General features: G+C 49.3%; 1 protein-coding gene across 1 annotated transcript in view; it reads right to left on the reverse strand.

Moving 5' to 3' along the window:
* The window catches only part of LOC138825607 (bMERB domain-containing protein 1), a 44,007-nt gene that overhangs the window by 4,861 nt on the left and 11,859 nt on the right, over positions 1 to 27,287 (reverse strand). Inside the window, exons 2-3 of the mRNA XM_070020302.1 lie at positions 8,519 to 8,642; positions 302 to 375 (exon numbers count right to left, since the gene is read on the reverse strand). Coding sequence (XP_069876403.1) covers positions 302 to 375; positions 8,519 to 8,642 — 198 coding nt within the window. The remainder of the gene's footprint in view (positions 1 to 301; positions 376 to 8,518; positions 8,643 to 27,287) is intronic.

Here is a 27,287-nt window from a genome sequence, read left to right on the forward strand (position 1 = left end):
AGAATGAGAAAGAGAGAGAAATGGAAACAATGTGGGCAAGAGAGAAAGCGAGCGAGAGAGTTGAGTATCAGGTATGGTAACACATACCTATAATCCTAGTACTTGGGAGGCTGAAGGAGGATTGTAAGGTCCAGTCCAGCCTGGGATACTATAAGTTAAGACTATCTCAAAACAAAACAAAAAGAAATCGTTGGAAGTCTTCTAGACCTGGGGGCTGGGGGGCGGTGGGGGTGAGTGGAGCAGTATAAGCAGAGCAGGTGAGGAGCCTGGAGCAGGTGTTAGCACTGGGTAAAGTCGTTACCTGGGATGGCGACCAAGTTCTGCAGCTCCTGTTTCAAGTCCATGATGTCTTTGCACAGCTGGATGTCATCCATCCTGGGGGGATACAGGACACCACGCAGGTTAAAAGACACAGCACGCACACCCAGCCCCTCCCTGCTTTAAGAACAGAGGCTCAGTGGGAGCAGGCCCGCCCTCGTTAATAAAGGCCAGTGCCTGCTGTGTGGGGCCGCTGGCTGGACTGAGTTTCGCCTGGGTGACTGCAGGAGGACCCTGCCGGATCCGTCTGTGTGAATGTTTCCACTGGAAGTTGCACTTGCCAGCCTCATGAAAGCACCACTGTGGCAGCCAGGAGAGAAGGGGGCCATGACACCATAGCGTCGCCAAACCATCCCTGCAGAGGATTGGATGCGGGATGTCCTGAAGATGACCTCCACATCGACGGGACACACAGAGAGCCCACACCTCCCGCAGAGGTTTCAAATCACCGACACCATACAAACGCTGTGTAAACAGATGTTATAGCCCATCATGCAGGAGAGAATGACACGATGCGAAAGTCTGGACGTGTGCAGTATAGACACAATTGCTGGTCCTGAAGCTTGAACTCAGGCCCTGGCCACTGTCCCTGAGCTTTTTTTTTTTTTTTCTTTTTGCTCAAAATTGGTGTTCTACCACTTGAACCACAGCTCTCCACTTCCAACTTTTTGGTGGTTGACTAGTGTACATGGTCTCTTCTGCCCCAGGCTGGCTTTACATCACTGATCCTCAGATCTCAGCCTCCTGAGTAGCTAGAATGACAGATGCGAGCCATGGTACGCAGCTTACACAAAGTTTGGCTTTTCTTGTCCTCTCCCTCCCTCCTTGCCTCCCCTCCCCCACCCCCACCCCCGAATCTGTGGTCCGTGGTTGGTTTTTAAATTCTGTGGGTGTGGGTGTGGTTTTTTTTTTTTTTTTTTTTTTTGTCGGTCGTGGGGCTTGAACTCTGGGCCTGGGCGCTGTCCCTTAGCTCTTCAGCTCAAGGCGAGCACTCTACCACTTGAGCTACAGCGCCACTTCCGGTTTTCTGGTGGTTTTATTGGAGATAGGAGTCTCACGGTCTCTCCTGCCCGGGCTGGCTTTGAACCGTGATCCTCAGATCTCAGCCTCCTGAGTAGCTAGGATTACAGGCGTGAGCCACCAGCACCCGGCAAAGTACATGAGACTTCTTCTTCTTTTTTTTTTTTTTTTTTTTTTTTTTTTCCGGTCGTGGGGCATGAACTCTGGGCCGGGGTGCTATCCCTCAGCTCTTCAGCTCAAGGCTAGCGCTCTAGCACTTGAGCCACAGCGCCACTTCTGGCTTTTTTCTTTTTGCTTATGTGGTGCTGAGGAATCGAACCCAGGGCCTTGAGCATGCAAGGCAAGCGCTCTACCACTGAGCCACCTTCCCAGCCCGTGGGTGTGGTTTTTAAATCCTGGGACATGGAAGGCGGGCTGTGCTTCAGGGCCTCTGAGGAGGAGATGGCGTGTGTCCTTTTGGTGATCCATCCTATTCTGCTTCTGAAAATGATCTGGGGAAGCCAAAGGGGAGCATTAAAATTCTCCTTTTCCCAGGGTGGTGACAGGTAACAGGGCTACGCTGGTCCACACTGCTAGCGAGAGCAAGCCCATGAGATTCAGCCCTGCCATGTAAAGTGCACCTGTGTACTTCACCTGTCTCTTCCCCTCTCCCCCCCCCCCCCCCCCACATACACACTCTTCAGCATCTCCATCCGCAGCCTGGTTGGCTGGCTTCTTTGTGGGTGGGGCCTCTGCCCGTGGCAGCTCCACCCTCCTCCCAGCTTTCCAGCTAGAGGCAGGAACTTCTGGCTTCAACCTATAATCTCTCGCTGCCAGAGACACGCCAGTCATTAATCAAGCTCTGCCCTGGAACATCCTAGCAGGTGGCAGCTGCTACGAACGAGCCAGGCTTGCCCAGAGGGGCTCAGACTGTTCCTGTGGGTTTCTTTAGCAATCGTTCAACTGGAGACCTTCCAGAATCCTCCACAAGTAACTCAGAGATTGAGCTCCATTCGTGGTCCCTTGGTCTCCGAGGACAATAGGAGTTATATTCGGTTGTTGCATCAGCGTGGATTGTGTGTGGGGGGTGTCGAGTGGGTAGATTCCAGGCAGGCTGATAAATCCTGTAGGGCTCAGACAGTGACCCTGGCCAAAAATAAGCCCTGCTCAAGTTCAGAAATGTTGGGTTCCAACTCAAAGCCTTTCTTGATAATTATGGGAGGATGAGAGAGGAAAAGCAAGGATACAAGTCTGGGATGTGGAGAAGAGGAGGAAGGGATGTCTAAGCTTGGGGATGGAACACTGGTTTGGGGTATGTAGGTCCCCAGCTCAAGTCAGATGACCTTAGGCAGGTCATTTGTCTCTCTGGACCTCTGTGGCCTCCTGCATGAAAAGTGGGGGTTCACTGACTCCCACCCCCCCAAAGACCTCCCTCTGCCAGCAGAAAGGCCATAACCTGCTTCTACCCACCCAGATGGGAGCGAGTTCTCAGTTCTGTTCTTCATATTGACTGGCTGCCGTCTAGTTCTAAGCTACATTTGTGTGTGTGTGTGTGTGTGTGTGTGTGTGTGTGTGTGTGTGTGTGTGTGTGTGTGTGTGTGTGTGTGTGTGGTGCTGGGGGTTGAACTCAGGACCTTATGCTTACAAAACAAGACAACTCTACCCCTGAGCTACATCTCTGGCCATTTTCTGGGCTGTCAGTGACTTCCATAAGTGCCTTCCAGGCTTGGCTTGGGTGCTATCACAGCTGAAAAGGAACCAAGGGTATTTTCACTTAAGTCACACCTAGAGCTAACCCTAATGGCACAGAATGAGCCGCCTTTCTCCTGCTAAGGTGAAGGAATAGATGCATTTGCTCAGCTTTTGCTGACTTTCTGAGCTCACAGGCAGGTGCAGTAAGCTGAGACGTCTCCAGGAGCCCCTGGACGCAGTCATTTCTCAGCATCAAGCTGGAGACCCGGAGGCCGGAAGTGAGCAAGCCAGGAGGCTGGACCCTCTCTGACTCTCATTTATTATCTCTGTGTTCACCTCTATCAGTGTCAATCACGGATGTGGGTCTTGAACTCAGGGCCTGGGCACTGTCCTTGAGCTTTTTTACTCAAAGATAGTGCTCTATCAGACAGGAAATTTCATGAGATTCTTATTTCCAGTTAGCCACCAAAAAAGCCAAAAGTGGAGCTGTGGCTTAAGGGGTGGAGCTCCAGACTTGAGCAAAAAAATCTCAGGGACAGCACCCAGGCCTTGAGTTCAAGCCCCAGGACAGTACCAAAAAAGAAAGAAGAAAGGAAAAAGGAAGGAAGGAAGGAAAGAAAAAGAGAGAGAAAAGAAGCAAGCAAGTGAGCCCAGTTAGGAAAATAATGACCCACTTTTGCAAACTGCATATACATTGAGAAAAGAAAAACCTATTCCAAATATTGCAATGGTTATTTTGAAGGAATATTTAATTCCTTTATTTGTTTTCCTGTATGTTTCATTTCCATTTTTATACTAAGCCTGTATCATGATTTTAGTTTTACTTTTTTTTAATAAAAAAAAAAAAGTGTAGCCAGGCGCTGGTGGCTCACACCTGTCATCTTAGCTACTCAGGAGGCTGAGATCTGAGGATTGCAGTTCAAAGCCAGCCCAGGCAGAAAAGTCCCTGTGAGACTCTGATCTCCAATTAACCACTCAAAAACTGGAAGTAGCACTGTGGCTCAAGGGCTAGATTGCTAACCTTGAGCACAAAGAAGCACCCAGGCCCTGAGTTCAAGACCTACACTGACCCATCCCCCCCCCAAAAAAAAGGCCCAGGGCCTCTTGGATGCCAAGCACACACTGTACCATTGAGTTACAGCTCTAGTTTTTATCTGGGTTTTTACTTATTTATTTATTTAGTCTTTTCTGGTACTTTACTGGGGTTCGAACCTAGGATGTTGTACTTAGTAGGCAAGCGCTTTGTCACTGAGCTGCATTCCAGCCCTTTATTTTATCTTATGTTTTGAGACCGAGTTTCACTGTGTAGCCAAGTCTGGCCTTGAACTCACGATCCTCTTGTCTCCATCTCCTAAGTGCTGGGATAATAGGCAGGTGCCATCATACTGGGCCTCTCTGGATGATTTTTAATGACCTACTCTTCTTTCTCTGAGGTCCAGCATGGCCAGTCTTGGGGGGGGGCCAAGGCCCCAGCCGCTGCCCCTCTGCACCATGTCATCTGAGCCTCATCTCTAGTTATCAAGCCTGGAGTTCAGCGACACCATTCTCCAAGTCATTGCCCAACTCCTCCCCCCAAATCAGAGCACTCTTGTCTCCTGTTACTTCCTTGAACCCAGCCCAGGACCTCCTTCTGGAAGCTTCCTGGTGCTCCCAGGCTACCTCAGTACCCCTCTAACGACTACCTCACCATTTGGCTCTCTCCCTAAGCAGACTGAGCCCCCACCTCCACCCCTGTTAAGGGACCGTGGCTTGTCTGTGGTGATGACCGCCCCTGGTGGTCAGTCTGTGCGGGTGGGGGCAGACAGGCAGGTGGGCGGGGGATGCAGAGTCCCGGGTTTCCTGGAAACAAGGCCTAGAGACCCCAAGTGCAGGTGGAAAATTTTCAGATCTCATGAGAGACACTCCAAGGGGACAATAGCATCATCAAAGCAGTGAGTCACCCACGGAGAAATCCAATTAGACATCCTGCTTAGCATTCTCCCATCCACACTGCTGCTATTCTGAGCTGCTTCTGTGTGTTCAATTGACTGTCACCTGCCTAGTGCCCAGGCTGGGCCCTTCACTTCTGCTGATACCAGCAACAGCTAATCAACAGTGCCCAGGCTGGCCTGTGGCTTCTTTGATACCAGCAAGAGCGAATACTCAGTGGGCAACTTCTTGCCACGCTGAAACTGGTCCCCACACCTTCTTGTGCAATCCTCAGTCTATACAGCAGGTATTTTGCCTACTGTCTCTGCCTCCTGCGTGCTGGGATTATAGGCATAGGCCACCATGCCCAGCCCTATACAGCTTGCTCCCAATAGATACAGCCGACATAAATGTGTGCTTGCCAGTAAATAGCCAGTAGCTATTCTAGATGAATGACTACGTGAAATATGGCTGGCGCCACTAAGAGATTGCATTTGGAAGTTTTATTTTCATTCTTTGCAATGGCAGTAGACCGCTGGCTGAGAGCAGTCCTAGAGGTCTTTCCAGAAGTAAAGGTGCAGGTTCTAAAATAAGCTTGCTCTTCTTTACTAGGGGTCGATGCCCTGGGATTTGGGTGGGCTTGAACTGTTGTCCCCCATTGCTCACAGGTTGAAGTTGTGAGCCCCTTTTGGAGGCGCTGGTAGCTCATGCCTGTAATCCTAGCTACTGAGAAGGCTGAGGTCTGTGGAGGGTGGTTCGAAGCCAGCTCGGGCTGAGAAATTCATGAGATTTTTATCTCTAAGAAACTACCAACAAAGCCAGAAATGGAGCTGTGGCCCAAGTGATAGAATGCTTGCTAGCCTTGAGCAAAAGAAGTTCAGAGACAGCACCCAGGCCCTGAGTTTAAGCCTCACGACCGACAACAACAACAATTAAACAAAAATAGGATCTCATGTTTATTCTTGGGCCAGCCTGGACTGTCATCCTCCTATTTACACTTTCTGTGGAGCTGAAAGGTGTGAAGCACCACATTTAGCTTTTTATTGGTTAAGATGAGGCTTCATGAACTTTATGCCTGAGCTGGCCTGGAAATACAATCTCTGCCTCCCAAGTAGCTGGGATTACAGGCATAAGACACCATGCACACAGCTCTTAAACCTTGTTCTGAGCACAGAAGACAAACCAAGCAGGAGGCTCCTTGCATTCAGAGCCCTAATCTGGAATTGTCTCCCCTCTCTCCTGTCTGTAGCCTCTCCGATCCTTTGCTGTTCCTTCTTCTGCTGCTCCTCAAATCCTTGTCTATTTTGTTCAAGGCAACTTGTGTTTTTTTTAGCTCTTCTGCAGGTAGTGTCACTCGCCTGTGTTGATATGCACCGGGGCTGTGGCAGGTGACCTGTTCTTAGCAGATGCTATTTTTAGCTGGAGTGCAACAGGTTAACGCACACTCCCCCGGTGTGGTTGAGACCTGTCGGGTTGCATAAACACAGGTGGTTTATTTTACTAGGACTTAAAGCTCTTCTTAACAGACTTCAAAATCACTGGCTCAGGAAAGGGAAAAGAAAAATGCAGGTGTCTGGAGAAAATCATCCCTAATGAAGTTTAGGCCCCCTGGCAAACCTGGATCTGATGATTGAGCAGTAGAGCCGTCGGAGAGTGAATTCATCACTCGGCTGCTCTGATTCCCAGTGACTCTGGGGTGAGGGCTGTCTATATGCAGAAAGGAGGAGGGCTGGGCAGAGCTCGGTGGTAGAGTGCTCACCTGGCATGCGTGAGGCCCTAGGTTCCAGCCGCTCCTGCCCCCCAGAAAGCCCACCCATTTTTCATTCACTTGTTTTCCCTTGCTACAGCCTTCTCAGGGAGACCTCATCATCCTCATTGTAAAGATGGGAAGACTGAGACTTTCACTGGGCAAAATCTTTTTTTCTCTGGGACATACAGTTGATAAGAAGTCAAAAGGCTGGGCATGGTGACACATATCTGTAATCTCAGCTACAAGATGGGAGGATTGCAGTTCAACCTGAGCAAAAGCTATCAAGACCCTGTCTCGTGTACTGAGTGCCGGTGTATAAGCCCCACCACTTAGGAGGCTGAAATAGGAGGATCAGAGTTAAAGGTCAGCCCAGGCAAAAGCATGAGACCCTATTTGAAGACAAAGTAAAAGTAAAAACACTGAGACATGGCTCAAATGGTAGTGTGTAGCAACTATGAGGCACTAAGTTCAATCCCCATTGCTACCAAAGAAGAAGAGGAGGAGGAGGGGAGGGAAAAGAAGAACTAGAAGAGAAGGAGGAGAAGGGGGGAGGAGGAAGAGGAAAATGGAAGAGAAGAATAAATGGAAGAAGAGGAGGATGAATGAGGAGGAGGAGGAGAGCAACAACAATTAGATCCAAAACCAGTTGCAATGGAAGCCAAGACCTGGATGGACTTGATAAAAAGCCTGGGTTGTGCAATAATCTGTGATTTTACATTCCTGGTTGAGCGATAGGACGGCTCTGTGCCTCCGTTTCCTCATTGACAGACAAAATGGTTCCGTGTGATAATTATCTCCCTCTAGGGCTTTGGCTCCCCGCTGGCCCCTCTCCACCAGGCTCCCGGGGCCTGACCTTTGCTTCACACCACATGATTCACACTAAAAATCATATTCCTAGAGTTCGGTCCAGGGCTGCGCTCTTGAAATCTGCCCTCCCCGGACGCCTGGCGGCTCTGAATCTGACGGGCTGATTAAAAGCCACAACCGTCCCGAGTGAACGGGGAGAGGAGCGTGCGCGGCCCTTTCATGACGATCCCAGGAGTGGGCAGAAGATGGAGATAAGCGCTCCCTCCCGCTCGGAGGCAGAAGATGCTTCATTATCTGGCACCCAGATCAACAGCAGGAGCCGCTGATCTCAGAGCCGCAGAGAAGCCGGGCTGGGCAGCCAGAGCCTGCGGGAGTTATTAAAAGCTAATGATGTGACTCAGGGCTGGGATGAAGGGTGAGGAAATGAGTTGGAGGTGGCGGGCGGCCTCCGGGAGGGTGCCTGGATGCGATGGGACAGGATGGGAGAGGCGGGAGGCCAGGCATGGGGGGAGGGATGGAGAGGCCAGGAGGAAAAGGAGGCCTCAGGTAGGAGGCTAAAGCAGAGGCTCTGATTTGTTCCAGTAAAGTCCATGGCATCACCCAGCCCCGGGAATGAGCTAGGAACAAGCCATGCAGTGCTCCAAGCATGGTGGCTCACGCCTGTAATCCCGGCTACTCAGAAGGCTGGGATCTGAGGATCGCTGTTCAAAGCCAGGCTGGGTAGTAAAATGTGTGCAACTCTTATCTCCAATGAACCAGCACACACACACACACACACACACACACACACACACACACACACACACACACACACACCAGAAGTGGAGCTGTGGTTCAAGTGGTAGAGCACCACTTGAGCAAAAGAAAAGCTAAAGATCAGCACCAGGGCCTGAGTTCAAGTCACACACACACACACACACACACACACACACAGAGTAATTGCTAAGTGTCTACTTCTCCAGGGCACCTCTCTGTTCTCCCCCCCACACCCCCTCACTTCCCCCCCACGCCTCCTCGTGTCCAAACACTGCCCCTAACACTCACATGAACCTGAGCTCTGACTCCCGGCGGACTAAAACCTCCCGGAGACGCTGGATCTTCGCCATCTCCAGCTCGATCTCCTCCGGCATCATGCTGGTCTCTGCCATAGAGATGACGTCCAGCTGACCTGTATCGCGGCGAGACACGCAGGAGTTAGCACCGGAGACCACGAGGGGGTTCGGTTTCACCAGTTCCTCTAGGGTGTGGTGGTGCACTTCTGGAATTCCGGTTCCCAGGAGGCAGAGGCTGCAGAGTGAGACCCTATCTCAAAGACAGAATTCCTGCAGGACAGGCTGGGTGTGCTCTTCTTGTTCGGGGACAGCCTGGAGGACCATTAGACGTGGCAGGGCCACGCATACCTAGATCTCTTTGCTTGTGAAGCAGCCCTTGAGGGCTAGGAAACACATTTGCCATGGTGCTATGGTTTGAATGGGGTTTGGTCCATCAGAACTCAGGTTGCAGCCTGGCACCGGTGGCTCATACCTGTCATCCTAGCTACTCAGGAGGCTGAGATCTGAGGATTGAGGTTTGAAGCCAGCCAGGGCAGGCAAGTCTGTGAGACTCTTATCTCCAGTGAGCCAACCAAAAACCAGAAGTGGAGCTATGGCCCAAAGCAGTAGAGTGCTAGCCTTGAGCAGAAAGAGCTCAGGGACAGCACCCAGGCTCTGAGTTCAAGCCCCAGGACTTGCACATAAAAATAATAATAAGCAAAAGGACTAGGGTATGGTAGAAGAGTGATTGAGGACTTACCTAGCAACCCCCAGTATTGCAAAAGATAAATAATAAAGTAACAGTAATGATATAATATAAAAATTAAAAATGACAGTCATTAAAAGGACTAATGCTGTTAAAAACCACCAACAACAGATAAATAAGCCACCTTCAGACAGTGCACAGAGGGGCCATTCCCAAGGAGTTCATTATGCATATGCAAATATCCTGAAATTGGGGGGTGGGGAAAGATCTGAGGTCTCAAATGCTTCTGATCTGACACACTCTGAATAAGGGATCTACAATCCAAGTGAAAAGTTTTATATATACAGATAGTACTGTCTCTCTCTCTCACACACACACACACATTCACACACGCATGTGCACACACACACGCATGTGCACACACACACACACACATGCAGAGTTTTTAGTTGTTTTTAAAGACAAAATATGTACCCAAGTACTAGTAGTTCAAGCTACGAACCCATGCACGGCTGCTGACGCGTTTGTGCACATGTGTGTCTGCACATCCGCCGTTAGGGAATAACACGATCTAATGTTGAAGACCTGCAGTCCTCGCCACAAAGCACTCTGCAAATCTCTTCCTCAGCGGCGGGGACAAAGCCTGGCTGGTTTTCTCTTTGTAGCCTGTTACAAATCGTTTCCCCAGCGGTGACCACATTTACTGATTTCCTGCTGTCCACCTCTACCTGCAGCCCTAAGGGGAGTGTCCCCAACGCAGACCCTTCGCACCTGTCTACGAGATCTGTGCAGGCTGCATTTCCACAGTGAATTGCCAGGTCTGTAATGGTGCCGTGTGTGTGTGTGTGTGTGTGTGTGTGTGTGTGTGTGTGTGTGTGTGTGTGTGTATGTGTGTTTGTGCTGATCCTGGGGCTTGAACTCAGGACCTAGGCATTGTCCTTGAGCAAAAAAAAAAAAGCTCTCACAGATTTTGCTGCCCAGGCTGGTTTTGAACCTCAATCCTCAGATCTCAGCCTCCTGAGTAGCTAGCATGACAGGCGTGAGCCACCAGTGCCTGGCTTGTTTTTGTTTTTGTTTTTGTTTTGTAAGCTGCTGACCCTTGAGTCACCTAGCCTCTCAAGGGATTGTCCCATCTGCCACCTGCCTCCCACCCACCAATCAAAAGCATCAAGGCGGAAGGCCTACACGGCCTCCCTTTGGGGACAGCCCAAATGGGACACAGCTTCAAAACAAAAGTAAAATGAGAAAGTCAGGCGCCGGTGGCTCATGCCTGTCCATTTTCAATGGACGCCCAGATGGTGCTAGTATTTTTATTTTTATTTTGTTTTTGTTGATCGTGGGGCTTGAACTCTGGGCCTGGGCGCTGTCCCTCAGCGCCTCAGCTCACAGCGCCACGTCCGGCTTTTTCTGCTTATGTGGTGCTGAGGAATCGAACCCAGGGCCTCATGCATGCAAGGCAAGCGCTCTACCACTGAGCCACCTTCCCAGCCCCAGATTGTGCTATTATTATTCTCTCTCTCTCTGAAGGCTGTGGGCCACATCGCCTGTGTCCTGGGGATGGCTAAATGCACTCCTGGCTGTGGGTCTAACTCTCATATCACGTCGCAGTTCAGATGGGCAACCTGCTGTCGGGGGGGGGGAAGAAGGGGGGAGAAGATGCTCAAAATGGCAACACACAGCATTCATCACACCCCACGAGATGCCATTTCCCTCCCTCCTGGGGGAGGGCGGGGGCGGCTGCCTGGCTCCAGGTGTCACATTCAGCTCCACTTTAAACTGGGACAGAGGTGGCAACATTTCGCTCAGGGATGCTTTCCTGCCCATAGCAAAAGAAAGGAAGTCTCTTGACATTCGATCAGATCCTTCACAACTCCCTAGGCCCACGGGTCAAATCCAGCCTCAAATCCTATGTTGTAAGAGGTCTGTTTGTTTGTTGGGGGGAGGGCAGTGTGGCTTGAACTCAGGGCTTTGAATTTGCTTGTTCATCTGGTGCTCTACCACTTGAGCCATGCCTCCAGCCTGGCTTTTTTGCTGGTTATTTGGGAAATGGAGTCTTCCTGACTTGTCTGCTCCCAATTGGCTTCAAACTGCAATCTCTCGCTCCTCATCCAATCGCTGGGGTTACAGGTGGGAGCCACTGGCATCCAACTCTGTGTGGTTAAACTGTGTTAGCACACAGGTCATGCTTGCCTGTTTGAATTCACATGGTTGCTTTGGCACAACTACACTGCAGAACTGGTGGCTCACAAAGCCTCAAATATTGACTACAGGGGCTCTTACGGAAAAGTCTGCTAACCCTTGTCCTGGGTAGGGAAGATCCTGTGCTTTCTTCCCCCCCCCCCCCCCCCGTCCCCTCCCCGCCCCGCCTCCAGTTTGAAGTTTAAAAAGGCTGAATTTACCTTAGTAACAAGAATAGTTAATATTTACAGAGCATTTGTCCTAAGCCAGGATCTGTGCATGGCCTCATCTAACCCCTAAGACAGGCCTAGAAGGTGAAAAGACTGTGGGCCCATCTCACAGATGACAGACATAAGGAGGAATAGGGGTGAGGTTTAAAATAGGATCTGGGTGCCAGCCTGCTGCTCAGTGGGTCAGCGTGAAGTCCTGGGTTCTATTCCCATCCCTGCAAAAAACCAACAGATAAAGTCAAATGAGATCGGCCCCACTCCAGAACCCTTGTAATCTACCCTGCTGCTGTCAGGATCACCTTGTACTTGCACAGTATCACCACCGCTGTAATGTCGCCATCGTAATAGAGGAAACTGAGTCCAGGCTGAGCATCCCTAATCTAAAAACAGAGAAGGATCTAAAATATGCACGACCCCCCCACCACCCCAAATCAGAAAACCCTTTGGTGCATCCTGTATTCTGAGTCTTCACGTGAAGGTTATGCAAAATAGTCTCCATTCTGCAAACCTTCAAAATCTGGAACACTGCTGGTCCCAAGCATTCCACATAAGGGAGAGTCCAGCTCTACTTTCAGCATTTTGCTGGTTAATTGGAGATAAGAGTCTCAGAGACATTCCTGCCTGGGCTGGCTTCGAACCTTGACCCTCAGCTCTTGGCTTCCTGAGGAGCTAAGATGACAGGTGAGAGCCACCAGCACCTAGCATGCTCTGTCTCCTTTAAGTAGAAACATGGCAACCCAATCAAACTCCAGCCTTTAAACTGCTCATTTCATGTCCCCTCACCCCCCAACCCTGCAAGTATCCACAGGAAGTTCTTCCTGGTATTCACCCCCAGAGACTCTTAAATACCAGGGAACTAGATCTGAGGCCTCTCACCGGGGACTCAATATCGTGATGCATTTCCACAGGCTCCCAGTGGCATGCCAGCTCTGTTGCCATCCATCATCCTGCAGCACAGGAGCTCATGCCAGCCCCGGGCAGGCTACTCAGGGCTGGGCAGAGCCGCTCAGCTTCTCAGCGCTAATGTGTCATGCACAGAAGTCGCTTGCTCTTAATGAGTCGCCATTTCCCATGGAGGTAAGTAAACTGCCTTTAATTCACAAGCTTCTAGATGCTGGATCTCCCAGCCTGCCTTGCAAAGGAGGCTGCTGCTGGCACCTTCCTTTGCAGCGTGACCCCTCACCCAGTGTCCCAGTGTCCCTTCATGTCATACCCTGCAAGGTCACTCTGTAGCTGAGGGTACCTACTTTGCCTCCAGATCCTGGCAAAAGTTGTTATTCTGTACACAACCTGTGCACAGGTGTGTGTGCACACGTGTGCATGCATGCACACACATACAAGTACTGGGGCTTAAACTCAGGCAGAGCCAGGGTACTATCCCTTAGCTTGTCCACCCAAGCCTGGTGCTCTCCAGTTGAGCTACACTTCCATGTCCAGTTTTGTGGGTGGTTACTTGGAGATGAAAATCTCACAGACTTTCCTGCGTGAGCTGGCTTTGAACTTTGATCCTCAGATCTCAGCCTTCTGAGTAGCTGGAATTACAAGTGTGAGCCACCAGTGCCTAGCTTGTACTCCACCACCTCCACCACTACCCCTGCCTCTCCTGCCTCTTTTTTCATCTTCTCTGAGTTTCTGGGGTCTCAGCTTTACTTGATTTGTCTGCCCCCCCCAAGCAATCAGGGGTGTTATAGTTTGGTTTTGTTCTCTAAAGACCCCATGCATTAAAAACATGGTCCCCTGCTCAGGGCTTCTGGGAAGTGGGGTGAGAATTTAAGAGAGGTAGAGTCTAGTGTAGGAGGCCTTCTGGTCACTGGGAGTGTAACCTTGAATGGGGTGATAGAACCCCATCTCTTCTGGTCTCACTTCCCGACCATCAGATGAACCGCTTTGCTCTTCCGCAAGCTCCTACCATGATCTGCTACCCTGCCACAGGCCCAAAGCAATGGCGTCGATGGGCCATGGTTTGTTTGAACTTCTAACAGTCAGCCAAAGGAAACCCGATCTCTTTCTAAGTTGATTTGTCTCTGGCACTCTGTGATGCCTCGTCAGCATCTCCTAAGACACAGGTGCTGGTGGGGAAACACCTGGGTTCAAATCCTGGCTCTGCTTCTTTCCAACTGCTGACCTTGGGCAGATGAGCTGCTCTTGCTAAGCCTAGTGACTGAAGTCTGTACAATCCTGGGTCCAGGCGGCTTCTTTTCTTTGGTCATAGGGCACTTCACACCAGGGCCAGATTGTTCTGGAATGCCCTTTCCAAGGCTGAGAGTAATCACCTAATAATAAGCCTGGTGTCCCAATGGCTCTCCTGGAGCCAGTCCGCTGTGCCCAAGTGGGATTCCAGAAAGGTTTTCTTGGAATAATGGATGTGTTACCTCTGATGTGGGGCCTTGAAGGCCATGACCCGTGAGTCCCGGGAGATTATTCAACTATCTGCCTGTCAGGTCATTTCACTCCGTGTCCCTGACACTTCTGAATGACCTTCCAGGAGTCACCACGCCGCTGCGCTGACACGTCTCCCAACCCCAGCTGGAAAGGGCATGAATTGGTTTCAGAGGCCTTTTGGGGGACCTCATAATATCAGAAATATTGCTAGGAAACCGTGGGGGCTGCAGAATGAAAACCGTGAAGATTGAGGAGCCTGGAATAACAATAACTGTGACCCACTAAAATGGCCTAAGCAACTTAATATTGCTTTTTAGCATTTGATGGTTTATCCTATTATTCACCAATTCCCTTTCGGAAAGCTAGCCCTCCCCTCTCCCCCCTCTCCCTCTCCCCCACTTCCCTGCTCTGCAATTTCAGAAGGATGAATTCAGACCATTAGGAATCTAAGCCGAGCTGTGATTGGTGGTTCTCCTTAACACTCGTAGTCCACGAACCAATCAGAATAAGCAGAGAGGATCCCGGGTCACCCAGAATGGTGAGAGAAGCAGATGGCAGCGTGAGGCGAAAATGCTGAGCGAGTGTGGCTGGGGTGGGGGTGGGGTGGGGATAAATTAGGACGGTCTCCTGTCATCTTTCGGTTAAAAAAAAATCGCTTTGCTTGGAAATCACGAGGCTCGTTTCATCGCTCACACCCTGGGAAGAGGATGGAGCCATCCACTCTATGGGAAATAGGATTTCCATGTTAGACCAGCGTGGAGCCCAGGGAATCGTGGGAGATGTTTCTTTTGGTGAAGGGAAGGGATGACGGTCACACTGAAGGACCCCAAACAACCAGCCTGGGAGCCAGGGAGCCTCCACATTGGCTGCGTGCCCACACCAGAGAGACACGTTCGATGTCTTTGCAGAATGAAAGCCAAGATGGGAAAGGAGAGGGCATCAGGTTGAAGGTCCACCGCGGGCAAAAGGCGAGCCTCAAACAGAGAGGTTAACCCCACAGGCAGAGGTGTGCGGGCTGAAGAGGTGAGGGATGGTCTAGAATCATCTAGGATGCACAGTTTGTTTAGATTTCCTTGGGTTTTTACCCAATGTCCCTTTTCCGTGCCAGGATCCCTTCCAGAGCACCACAGGACATTTAGTCTACCTTCTCCTCTCAGGCTCCTCTTGGCTATTTATAGGCTGACCTTGAGCTGTGATCTTCCTGATCGAGCTATCTCTTAGCTCTGAAAGTCTCTCAGACTTTCCTTGTTCTAGACACTAACCTTCACGGTATTAAAGACCCTACTAAGGTATTTGTTGTTGTTGTTATTGCTGCTGAATTTCCCTTCATTGTGATTTTTAAAAATTTTCCCCCTGATAATTAGTGTTGAGGTTTCCCCCCCGCAAATGTTTTCATCCTCTCAAAATGAATTTGCTGAAGCCAGGTGCTGGTGACTCACACCTGTAATCCTCACAACTCCAGAGGCTGAGATCTGAGGATCATGGTTTGAAGCCAGCCTGGGCAGGAAAAGTCCATAAGACTCTTATCTCCAATGAACTTCCAAAAAGTTGGAACTGGTCTAAGATGGAAGGAAAAAACGGTATGGGCAGTGAACACACAGCCCTGAGCAAGGGGCAGGCTTCATGTTCCAGCACGGAGAGAAAGCCCTGGAATGGAGCAGAATGAGGGACAGAAGGAGGGTTACAAGACAGAAAGATGCAAGGCCTGAGAACAGTGGTGGGAGGTTTGGATTTTAGTTCTAAGATTTCAATCTGAATGCATGCATGTGTGTGTGTGTGTGTGTGTGAGCGCGCGCGTGTGCGTACATGCGTGCGTACAAGTGTATATGCACTGCTGATGATCAAATCCAAAACCTTGCACATACCAGACAAGTGCTCTACCACTGAGCTACTTCCCTAGCCACTGAACCTAGCCAGAGAGTGGCTGAAGGATTGAATGCAAAATAATCCAGGCAAAACGCTTGGTCCAGAGTTTGGGACAGAGCAAAAATGCAAAGCATGAGAATCAATAGGCCCATGCCTGTCATCCTAGCTACTCAGGAGGCTGAGATCTGAGGATCACAGTTCAAAGCCAGACCTCACAGGAAAGTCCATGAGACTTTTATCTCCAATTAGCCACCAAAAGAGCCAAAAGTGATGCTATGGCTCAAGTGGTAGAGCATAAGCCTTGAGCAAAATTAGCTCAGAGTCAGCACCTAGGCCCTGAGTTCGAGCCCCAGGACTGGCACAAAAAAAAATAATTAATTAAATTTTAAAAGGCAGGATCCAAATGATGGGAATTGTGGGCTATATCAGCAATGTGTGATGGGGTCTAAGGGTAGATTGAAAAAGCCAGACTTGTATGGGGGAAAAAAATGAACCATCCACAGTACCCTCGAGTGTGGAAATCTCCAGTATGAATCATAGCAAAGCCACGTCAGAAACAGCTATTTTGAGCCCAGCTAGAAAGTTCGGCTCTTTGCCGAGAGCCGGGAGCCGCTGACCTGGGCTTGAGCTATTCAAGTCACAATTTCCCCTAAACTTCATCCCACTGAGCACCACCAGCATCGGCCGCCTGACTTCCCAGAAGATGATGAATAAATCTTTTATGGCTCTCTGGGGCTTGCCCAGCCTCAAAGGGCGGCTCTAAGAGGAACAGGAACCTGCCAGGGGCGGACAAGCATTTTCTCCACAAAGAGGAGCCCCGGGCAGCAGTCTGCCATTCCCTAGTACACTTCATGCAGTCCATTCAGACTCCAAAATGTCACCAGGCCACATCCACCAGAGTCAGACATTCGCTGACTCTGCTTTCTGTCACATATGTTTTCTGTGCCTATAACATAATGCATGAGGCTAGGCCATTTATGAAGTTGAAAGGTTCAGCTAGCCCCCGTTCTAAGGTATACATCTATAATGCCAGCAGGTAAAGAGTCTGAGGCAGGGGGATCGTGGGTTCAAGGCTGGCCTGAGCTGCATGACAAGACCCTGCCTCAAATAAAAAAAAGAAAGAAAGAAAGAAGGAAGGAAAGATGAAAAGAAGGGCTGATAGTTCTGGATTCTGGGGGAATGAAAGGCATGGCACCAGCTTGCAGTAAGAGCCTTCGTGGCAGATAGAGGCGTGATGAGACAGAGCAAGTCCTGTGCGCATTCAAGTCTCTCCAAGACACTAATTCCACCATGAGGGAGTCGCCCTCCTGACGTCCATGGTGTAGGGACTCCCTAAAAACTCCAACAAGTTGAGTTCTTTTATTTATTTATTTTTGTCGGTCGCGGGGCTTGAACTCTGGGCCTGGGCGCTGTCCCTCAGCTCTTCAGCTCAAGGCAAGCGCTCTGCCCCTTGAGCCACAGCGCCACTTCCGGTTTTCTGGTGGTTTATTGGAGATAAGAGTCTCACGGACTTTCCTGCCTGGGCTGGCTTTGAACCATGATCCTCAGATCTCAGCCTCCTGAGTCACCAGGATGGCAGGCGTGAGCCACCAGCGCCTGGCCAACACATGAATTCTAACGGGCAAATATTCAAACCACAGCGCCTCCCAGACGGCTCTAGAGACTCACGCCTGTTATCCTAGCGACTCAGGAGGCTGAGATCTGAGGATCGAGGTTCAAAGCCAGCCCTGGCTCCAATTAGTCCCCAGAAAAGCCAGAAGCGGAGCTGTGCTTCATGTGGTAGAGCACCAGATCTGAGGAAAAAGGCTGAGGTCCTGAGTTCAAGCCCCAGAACCACCTCAAAAAGAAAGAAGAAAGTGGACTTCGCATTCCCTAATGGTCGTGGGGAAGAACAGACCAGGAGGCGGAGTTCAAATCGCAGCCCAACCGCCATGCTTTATTGGAACCATCAGAGGTTGCGTTCATGGGTTGTGGCTGCTTTGTGTTCAGCCGAGCTGAGGAGTTGGGGCTCCTTTTTGCAAACACAGGGGACCCCAGGATGTGGCTTCCTTCCCCCCGCCAGTGACCTCCTCCTCCTCCAGGTAGCTGACAGTGAGTCAGGCTCCTTTGATGCCCTTGAGTTCCAGCCTGACTCATTCCCACCGCTGCTGCTGCTGCGGTTCCCGCCTCCTTGGCTGCTCAGTTTTTGTTGTTGTTGTTGTTGTTGTTTTAACTTTTTCATTTTAAAAATATTTTTGGGTCGGGCACAGGTGCCTCATGCCTGGAATCCTAGCTACTCAGGAGACTGAGATCTGAGGATCAAGGTTCAAAGCCAGCCATGGCAGGAAAGCCCATAAGACTCTCTCCCCCCCACCCCACCCTGTGCCCGAGTCCTGGGGCTTGAACTCAGAGCCCAGGTGCTGCCCCTGAGCTTCTTTTGCTCAGGGCTAGTGCTCTACCACTTGAGCCACAGCGCCACTTCTGGCTTCTTCTGTTTATGTGGAGCTGAAGAATCGAACCCAGGGCTTCCATGCATGCCAGGCAAGCATTCTACCACTAAGCCACATTCCCAACCCTCCATGAGACTCATATCTCCAATTAACCAACAGTAAACAGGAAGTGGCACTGTGGCTCAAAGTGGTAGAGCAATAGCTTTGAGCAAAAGAAGTTCAGGGACAGGTACCTAGGCCCTGAGTTCAAGCCCCAGGATTGGCATCAAAGACAAACAAACACATAGACTCAGTGGCTTATAAGACCAAGGCAAGTGATGATGTTCCTCAGTCAGCATTCTAGGAGGGGAAAAAGGCAAAGGGAAAGGAAAGGTTGTCTTGTTCTTGTTTTGAGGCTGAGTCTCACTGTGTAGCTCAAGCCAGCCTCCAACACCTGAGCCTCCTCTTTCAACTTCCCCAGGGCTGGATTGCAGGTGTATACCACCATGCTCATTTAAATATCTGAGAAGATATTTAAAGAAACCAGGGCTGAAAACTCCCAAAATTGGATCAAGACAGTGATAGATTCAAGAAGGGAACATCTCAAATAAGACTCATCCAAAGAAATCCACCAGGAACACATTGTTCAAGTCTCAACAAAGAAAAAAAAAATCATGAACAGACGGGGGGGGGGGTAGAAATTGGTGTTCCTTAAAGGGGAATAGGATTTGAATGACGGTAGATTTCTCTTTTGAAACCATGGCAACTTGCAGGAAGTACCTTAACATTTTCCAACTGTATTTTTTTTTTTAAATCTCAAAAAAAGAAAAATCAGGAATCAAGAGAAATAAAGACATCCTCAGGTGGAGAAAAACTCAGAGAATTTGTTGCTAGCAAATCTGTCCCTATGGAATAACTGAGGAGAAAAAAAAATACTCTATACAGAAAGGGAATAGCAAGACGAAGGCTTGGGATTTTGGAAATGAAGGAACAATGCATGAGCCGGGTGCCAGTGGCTCACGTCTGTCATCCTAGCTACTCAGGAGGCTGAGATCTGAGGACCAAGGTTCAAAGCCAACACAGGCAGGAAAAGTCCCTAAGACTCTTATCTCCAATAAACCACTCAAAAAAAAAAAAAAAAAACAGAAGTGGCACTGTGGCTCAAGTGGTAGAGCGCTCGCCTTGAGCTGATGAGCTCAGAGACAGTGCCTAGTCCCAGAGTTCAAGCCCCACATCTGACAAAAAACAAAAACAAAACAAAAAAAATGCGCGAGTGGGTAAAAACAGGAGTCAAGGATGGACTGTCTTTCTTGCAAGTTACTTAAGTCATCTTTGATGCAAAGATAAGTCCTGAAGCAAAACAACCACCACAAAACTGTCCCATTGCCTGATGTGCCACTCTGTGTATTTGGGGAAACAAAAAACAAAAAACTTAAGATGATCTCATTTAAAGTGCAGGATGGACCGGGAATGATCGCACATGCCTGTAATCCCAGACCACAAGAGGCTGAGACAGTAGGACCACAAGGAGAATCGAAGCCAGCAAGAACTACATAGTGAGATGCTATATCAAAAGAAAAAAGACAAGACAGGTGTGGTGGCTCTCATCCTGGCTACTCAGGAGGCTGAATGAGATCTGAGGATTGCGCTTCAAGGCCAGCTAGGCCTTGGAGATTCTTTTTTTTTTTTTTTTTTTTTTGGGTCCGGTTGTGGGGCCTGAACTCTGGGCCTGGGCGCTGTCCCTCAACTCTTCAGCTCAAGGCTAGCGCTCTACCACTTGAGCCACAGCGCCACTTCCGGCTTTTTTCTTTTTGCTTATGTGGTGCTGAGGAATCGAACCCAGGGCCTCATGCATGCAAGGCAAGCGCTCTACCACTGAGCCACCTTCCCAGCCCGGCCTTGGAGATTCTTATCTCCAATTAACCACCAAAAAAAAAAACAGATGTAGAGCTGTGGCTCAAGTGGTTGAAAGCTAGCCTTAAACTTAAAAGCTCAGGGACAACATCCAGGCCCTGAGTTCAAGCCCCACAACCAACCATAAAAAGAATGTCCCCAGACACGGCCTGAGGCATCTGGGAGTGGTGTGAGGGTTGCCTCTGTGGAACATTCTGGAGTTCTGTGGCTTGCTGATCAGTGCTAGGGTGTGGTCCAGTGTAGCTGACACCCTATCCTCTGCTTCTAGAACTTTCCATCACAGCAGCTGAGAAAGGCTGTGTGACATACTCTATGTAAGATTTCTCTCTGGCAGCCCAGCTACGCGACTAGTGCTTGCATTTAAACCCGAGACAAACTCCCGAACCCCCTCCAGATTTGCGAGTCTGGGCTCAGATGTTTACAAGCAGAAGCAGAGGCGGCCATGAACCTAGGGCTTGGCCACGTGCTGGCCGCCACGTCACCGTCATCGGCGCTGATTCATCTTTAGAATCAATACACTGACACATCCTACCTGGCATTTATTTGTCCAGCATTGTCCTGGACAACAGGCTAGATGTTACTCACTTCCCAGCTGTCTCTTCTCTCCATCATCTGGGAGGAATTAAATCACCGTACTGCAGTTCCAGGGCTTAGACTCAAGGGCCGGTGCTACTAGTTATACTGCTCTTTCCCGCTTCCTCCTCCAGGATGGCCTCCCGTTTCACCCACCTCCTCTTTCTTCCCATCAATCCCTGCCCCCACTGAGCCCTAGACCTGCTGAGGTCCTCTAGTCATGCGACCTCGTGGGGGTCTTGGATCAGAGACTGCTGAGTTAACAAATGAACGCAGCAGATCCAGTGGACCTTGCGCTTCAGTTGCACGATGCATTTTTAGTCTAAGCATCTCCCAAATATTGCATACGCTGTGCTGAAATTCTACAAATGATCTGTATAGCCATGCACCAGGGGTGCATGTCTACAGAGTTAGTTTCTCAGCAGGTGGAGATCGAGAGGGTTTCTAGGTCAAAAGAAGCACCAGACCTCATCTCAATCAAGAGCTGGACGTGATGGACTGTACATCTATCATCTCGGCTGTGTGGCAAGCTGGAATCTAGGGGCGCATGGTTCCCGGATAGCCTAGAGGCAAGAGTTCCTCAAGACCTCATCTCGACAGAAGGATGCTAGGCATGGTGGAGCGTACATAACTTCCATCCCAGCTACGACAGGAAACATAAATAAGAGGATCATGGTCCAGGCTGGTTTAGGCAAAAAAGTAAGCTTTTGTCAAAAATAACCCAAAGCTGGGGGTGAGGGGGTTTCAGTGGTAGAGCACCTACCTAGCAAGCAAAACAAAAACCCTGAGTTCAATCCCAATAACCTCTACCCCACCAAAATGTATTTGCATCTCAACAATTGCATCAGATATACTTATTCTTTAGGAATGATTTCTTGCTGGGCATTGGTGGCTCACACCTGTCATCCTAGCTACTCAGGAGGCTGAGATCTGAGGATCATGGTTCGAAACCAGCCCAGGCAGGAAAATCCATGAACTAGGACCTGCCTATCAGCTAGGAGTTTTAGCATCTTTGAAGGCAGTGGCGAATCACTGGTAAGCATAAGCAATGACTTCCTCCATTATTTGGAAGATTCAAGAGGCAAAGAACAACCCGAGGGGAGGGTCAGTGTGCAGAGAGGGCAAGGGGACCTTCAGAGGTCAACCAGCCAGCGAGTCGTGGACAAGCACGGATACCACGGCCTCCTCTGAACCCCTGCTCTGCTGCATCCCCCTCTCCGCCATCTGAATGGGACTATTGGACGTCTTCCTAAAAGTGGGATGTTTTTCATGTGGCCTCGAAATGAATCCCCTCAAAATAAAGTCAGACTTGTCTCTCACATTTTTTTTAAGCCTCATTGGCAAGCCTTGGCCTTAGCGATTCTGCTCTGAAGAATTCTTCCAGAGGAAGAAGGAACAGGAGGCATAACACACACCAATACTGAGACTTACGGTGACATTCTTCATAGGAGCGAAAGTGGTAAGAGCCTAAGTGCTGAATAATAGAGAGTGAGGGTCTGGGAAGGTGGCTCAGTGGTAAAGTGCTTTGCCTAGCATGCATGAGGCCCTGGGTTCGATTCCTCAGTACCACATACACAGAAAAAGCCAGAAGTGGCCCTGTGGCTCAAGTGGTAGAGTGCTGGTCTCAAGCAAAAGCTCAGGGACAGTGCCCAGGCCCTGAGTTCAAGCCCCAGGACTGGCACGCGCACACACACACACACACACACACACACCACACACACACACACACACACACACACCTTGGAGGTTTCCTGGGAATTGAGACTTTCCAATTCTAAAACATGAATCATCTTAGCCAGACCGGGGCGTCTGAGCTCCAGCATCAGGCCCATCGCTGGGTAATTTTGCAGGTGACATTTTCTGCTCTTCCCTAGCCATCTCAGCCATCTTTTGTTCCAAGAGATTTTTTTTCACGCTGCACAACCCACACCAGAAACCTCATTTAACCAAATTCCACCAGTGGAATTGTTGCTGGGTTTGAAGGGAGCTTCTGTGGTGGAATCTGAGTCTTGATCTCGATGTTAACATCTTGAATCCTGGTGGGGACCAAGGACTGAGTGTCTTATAGCTAGATAGTAGGGGGGAAAAGCTCCAGCCCAGTGAAAGCTAGGGAGGCTTGCCAGTTCTCCTGGTGTGGTCTGAGAAGGGTTGTTTAGCCAGTACAGGCTCCTGCCCTGTACCTGAACAGCTAAGATTTAATCACAGGCTGTGGCTTATACCATTACAAGTTAGAAAATAGAAAGAAGAAAAAGATCACTTAGGTTTTAGCAGTATGAGTCATGCATTTTGAGTCTCTAGTATAACCTGTCTTTTTTTGTAAAACACACTAAAAGCCAGGCTCTGGTGGCTCACGCCTGTAATCCTAGCTACTCAGGAGGCTGAGATCTGAGGATGGCAGTTTGAAGCCAGCCCAGGCAGGAAAAAAATCCTTGAGACTCTTATCGCCAATAAAACTGCTCAGAAAAAGTAAAAGCCAGAAGTGGCACTGTAGATCAAGTGGTAGAGCTCTTGAGGAAAAGAATCTCAACACTAAAACAAGAATCATCTCAGCCAGGCCAGGACATCTGAGCACCAGTGTTGGGCCCATTGGGTAATTTTGCAGGGGACATTTTTTTTCTGCTCTTTCCCAGCCATCTCAGCCATCTTTGTTCCGAGAGATTTTTCAAGCTGCACAACCCACACCGGAATCCTCATTAAACCAAATTCCACCAACAACAGAATTGTTGCTGGATTTGAAGGGAGCCTCTCAGATGGAATTGGCGCCTAGGCCCTGAGTTCAAGTCCTAGGACTGGTACAAAAACAACAACAACAAAAAAGAGTTTCATGATGAAGCAATGCTATAACTCCTGTGTGAGGCCTGGGCTTGAGCTCCAAAATCATGAAAGAAGTGGAAGGAAGGGAGAAAGAGACGGAGGGAGGGAGGGGAATCTGTGCATGTCAGTACATTTTTTTCTACTATTTTCCATCTGTGGTTGGTGGAATCTGGATATTCACCCCAGGATCTGAGGGTCCACAGTTTCCATCTAGGCCTGCACAGAGAACGTTCTAGAGGACTGTAGGTGAGGCTCATCTAAGACGCTTGTCACCAATAGGATGAGACTGTCCCCAGGCAAATGAACCAAATCAAGGCCAACTAGGCATTCAGTGACACATGATGGAGAGAGAGAGCCAGAGAGAGCAGGCATCAGAAATGGAAGAAATCTTTCTCAAAGGAAGGGAGGGGAAGGGGCGAGGGCTTCCAGAGGCACTGAGGTGATCCTCTGGCAGTTTCCGATTTTCCTGTGGTGACATCCACTGAGCCCAGGCGATAAAAGCTGTAGGGAAACTGTGGCAGTTAAGCGCACAGGAGGAAACGAAGAAATCCCTGGGTTGGGGGGAGGGGGGAAGGAAGGTCAGGTAATAATAATAGTAACACCACCAATAATAACATCAGCCCATCTTCACAGGTCCTGATCGTGGGCAACCCTGGGACCAAAGCCCGAAGCCATCATCTCAGGATGATTTGAGCAAAGATGATGAGAGAGGTTTGTCAACCAGACTTCAGTCTGTCTGGATCAGAGGTACATTTCAGAGTCTCAGGAGAAAAAGGAGGTTCCGCTGTGAGGTTAGGGACAGATCTCAGAGGGCAGGGAAGACCAGACAGAGTACTGGTCTCCAATTTAAAAAAAAAAGTAAAACCAGCCAGGTGCCAGTGGCTCACGCCTGTCATCCTAACTACTCAGGAGCTTGAGCTCTGAGGATCACAGTTCAAAGCCAACCCTGACAGGAAAGTCCTTGAGACTCTTATCTCCAATTAACTACCAGAAAACTGCAAGTGGCGCTGTGGCTCAAAGTGGTAGAGTGCTAGCCTTGAGCACGAAGAACTCAGGGACAGTCCTCAAGCCCTGAGTTCAAGCCCCATGGCCAACAACAATAACAAAAAGTAAAAACCAGCCTGATGCCAGGGACTCACGTGTGCAATCTTAGCTATTCAGGGGACTAAGATCTAGAGGGTTGAGTTTCAAGGCCAGCCAGGGCAGAAAAGTCCATGAGACTTTATCTCCAAAGTAACCTGCAAAAAATGGGCTGGAGGCATGACTCAAGTAGTAGAGCACCAGTCAGGAGCCAGCAAATCCAGAGAGAACTTGAATCTCTTGAGTCTTCCCTCCCTCACCCCCCCTCAAAAAAACATCTGGTTGCAGAGTCTGGGATGGGAATGAGAAGACATAAAAGCTTTAAAGAATGAGGGGCAGAAACACTGGGGTCCACTCCCAGCACCACACAAATGACACATTCCTCTCGCCAAGAAAACCTCCATCCCTAGGTTTTATCCAGTGATTTCCAAACTCGGGGACTCTTTCTTAGAAACCAACTAAACAACAGCTGCTCGTCATAGGGCTAGAGTTTAGAAAATGCTGCCTTCGAGAAAGACGAGTTGCTGCGAAGGCTTTCTATCTTTAAACCTTGTCTCTTGTCACGCTCCTTTGTGGAAAGGCAGATATTTCCCACCCTGGCACACCGAGAGGTTTAAACCCACCCGCCAGCTCCAAGTGGCTTAGCTATATTTTGAGGCGGAGAAACAGCAGCTGCATAAATACTGGAAATCGAGACACCTGCTTCCAATCCCACAGCGGCCCGAGTCATTTCTCTTCCAAGGCCATTTTTAGACGCTTGTGAGCTGTTCGCTCCCTTGTCCAGACTTCCCCTGGGAAGTGACGTACCAGCTCTCACTTGCCTGGAAATCAAGTACACCATGCGGCAGATCCGTATTGAATTTATACTCTGTGTTGGCCTCCGTTAGCAGCCTTCTCTTCCAAAGGAAGATGTACACAGCCATGGCCCTGAGCTATATATATATATATATAGCTTTGTATGTGTGTGTGGGGGTATTTGGGGGCCCATGAGTAGTTAAATGGGTTATCAGTAGAAGCTAGACTGACATCCCTTTCAGTTTAAATCAAGCCAACATCAACTTGCAGCGTTGGTTTATGTATTCATTCATTCATTCATTCAATTTTATGCTAGTACTAAAGGCTTGAATTTAAGACCTGCACGCTGTCCCTTAGCTTTTTCGCTCAAGGCTGGTGCTCTACCACTTGAGCCATAGCTCCACTCTCAGCTTTTAGGTGGTTAAATTGGAGATGAGTGCCTCATGGACTTTTCTGCCCTGGGCTGGTTTTGAACTGTTGATCCTCAGATCTCAGTCTCCTGAGTAGCTGGGATTACAGGTGTGAGCCACCAGTGCCTAATGGGTTGAGTTTGTTAGTTTTTTTTTAAGTGTCAACAAGACATCAGACATTTTGGCATCAAGTGAAAACATCTAGATAAATAATGGACTGAATTTTCCATCATTTCCCCAAGCCCGTCTGGAAACTTAGATTTGCTGCCCAGCGAATCAGGCCTCATTTGAAATCCCTTGATGCACAAAAGATCATTTTTCTGGATGCAAAAACTCCTGAAAACAAATAGCTTTTTTTATGTATATGTGCTCAAAAACAACAACAACAAAAGGTATGGTTCATAAAGGAGCTGAATTTTTGTACTTCTCCACTGGAGGATTGTAAAATATGGAGAAAAGAAATGTTTGCTTCTAGGGAGAAATACACTGTAGAGGGGGAGGTCACCCCTGCATTTTGTGGGAGTTGGGCTTTTCATGGGCTTTGAGCTTACGTTGGCACACGCTGTGAGTTATAAGGAACTGATAACAATGCGGAGATAATTCCTAACCACAGGAATTCTGTCTAGTGGATTTCCCGAAGCCTCCTGGGAAAAGCCAGAGCTCCTTCATTTGCATATTCATTTCCATATTTCTTATCCCTGCATTAGACTATTCTTCAGGATCTTTGAACTCTGTTTTAACACCTCCTTGGCTCCTGGGAGAGCACACCAACTTTAACAGGCATTCCTTTCTGCATCTTTGTGAGAAAATTTGACCATTTTTCTGAAAAATCATCTTCCCATAATAACCTAGGAGGAGATTGGGTGGCTCACGCCTGTCAACCTAGCTACCTACTGAGGAGGCTGAGATCTGAGGTTTGCAGTTCAAAGCCAGCCCTAGCAGGAAAGTCCATGAGACTCTTGTCATCAATCAACCACCAAAATAAAAGCAGAAGTGGAGCTGTGGTACAAATGGTAGAGCACCAACCTTGGGCAGAAAAAGCTAGGGGATAGCACCCTGAGGTCCTGAGTTCAAGCTGCAATACACACACACACACACACACACACACACACACACACACACACACACACACACACTTACTTAAATAAAATGAAATGAAAACATAGGAAGAGATTGAATTTTTCCCCTGACAAGTTATGACTAGGATCTGGGATGTCCCCCGCCGCCCCCCTCCCCCCGCAAATGCCTGGGGTCCCAGGTTTTGTCCCCAGCCTTTGGCATTATTGAAAAGTGGTGAGACCTTTAAAAGGTGGGACTTAGTCTTGAGTGAGGGGCGGGCCCTTGCAGGGGATATTAGAAAAAGCACCTGTCTGTCTGTCTCTTGCTCCCCAGCTACCACTCACTCCCAGCCTAAATATTCTGTCTC

This window comes from Dipodomys merriami, unplaced genomic scaffold (assembly GCF_024711535.1).
Source record: "Dipodomys merriami isolate MVZ:Mamm:240054 unplaced genomic scaffold, mDipMer1.0.p SCAF_138, whole genome shotgun sequence".
NCBI classification, from domain to species: Eukaryota; Metazoa; Chordata; class Mammalia; order Rodentia; family Heteromyidae; genus Dipodomys; species Dipodomys merriami.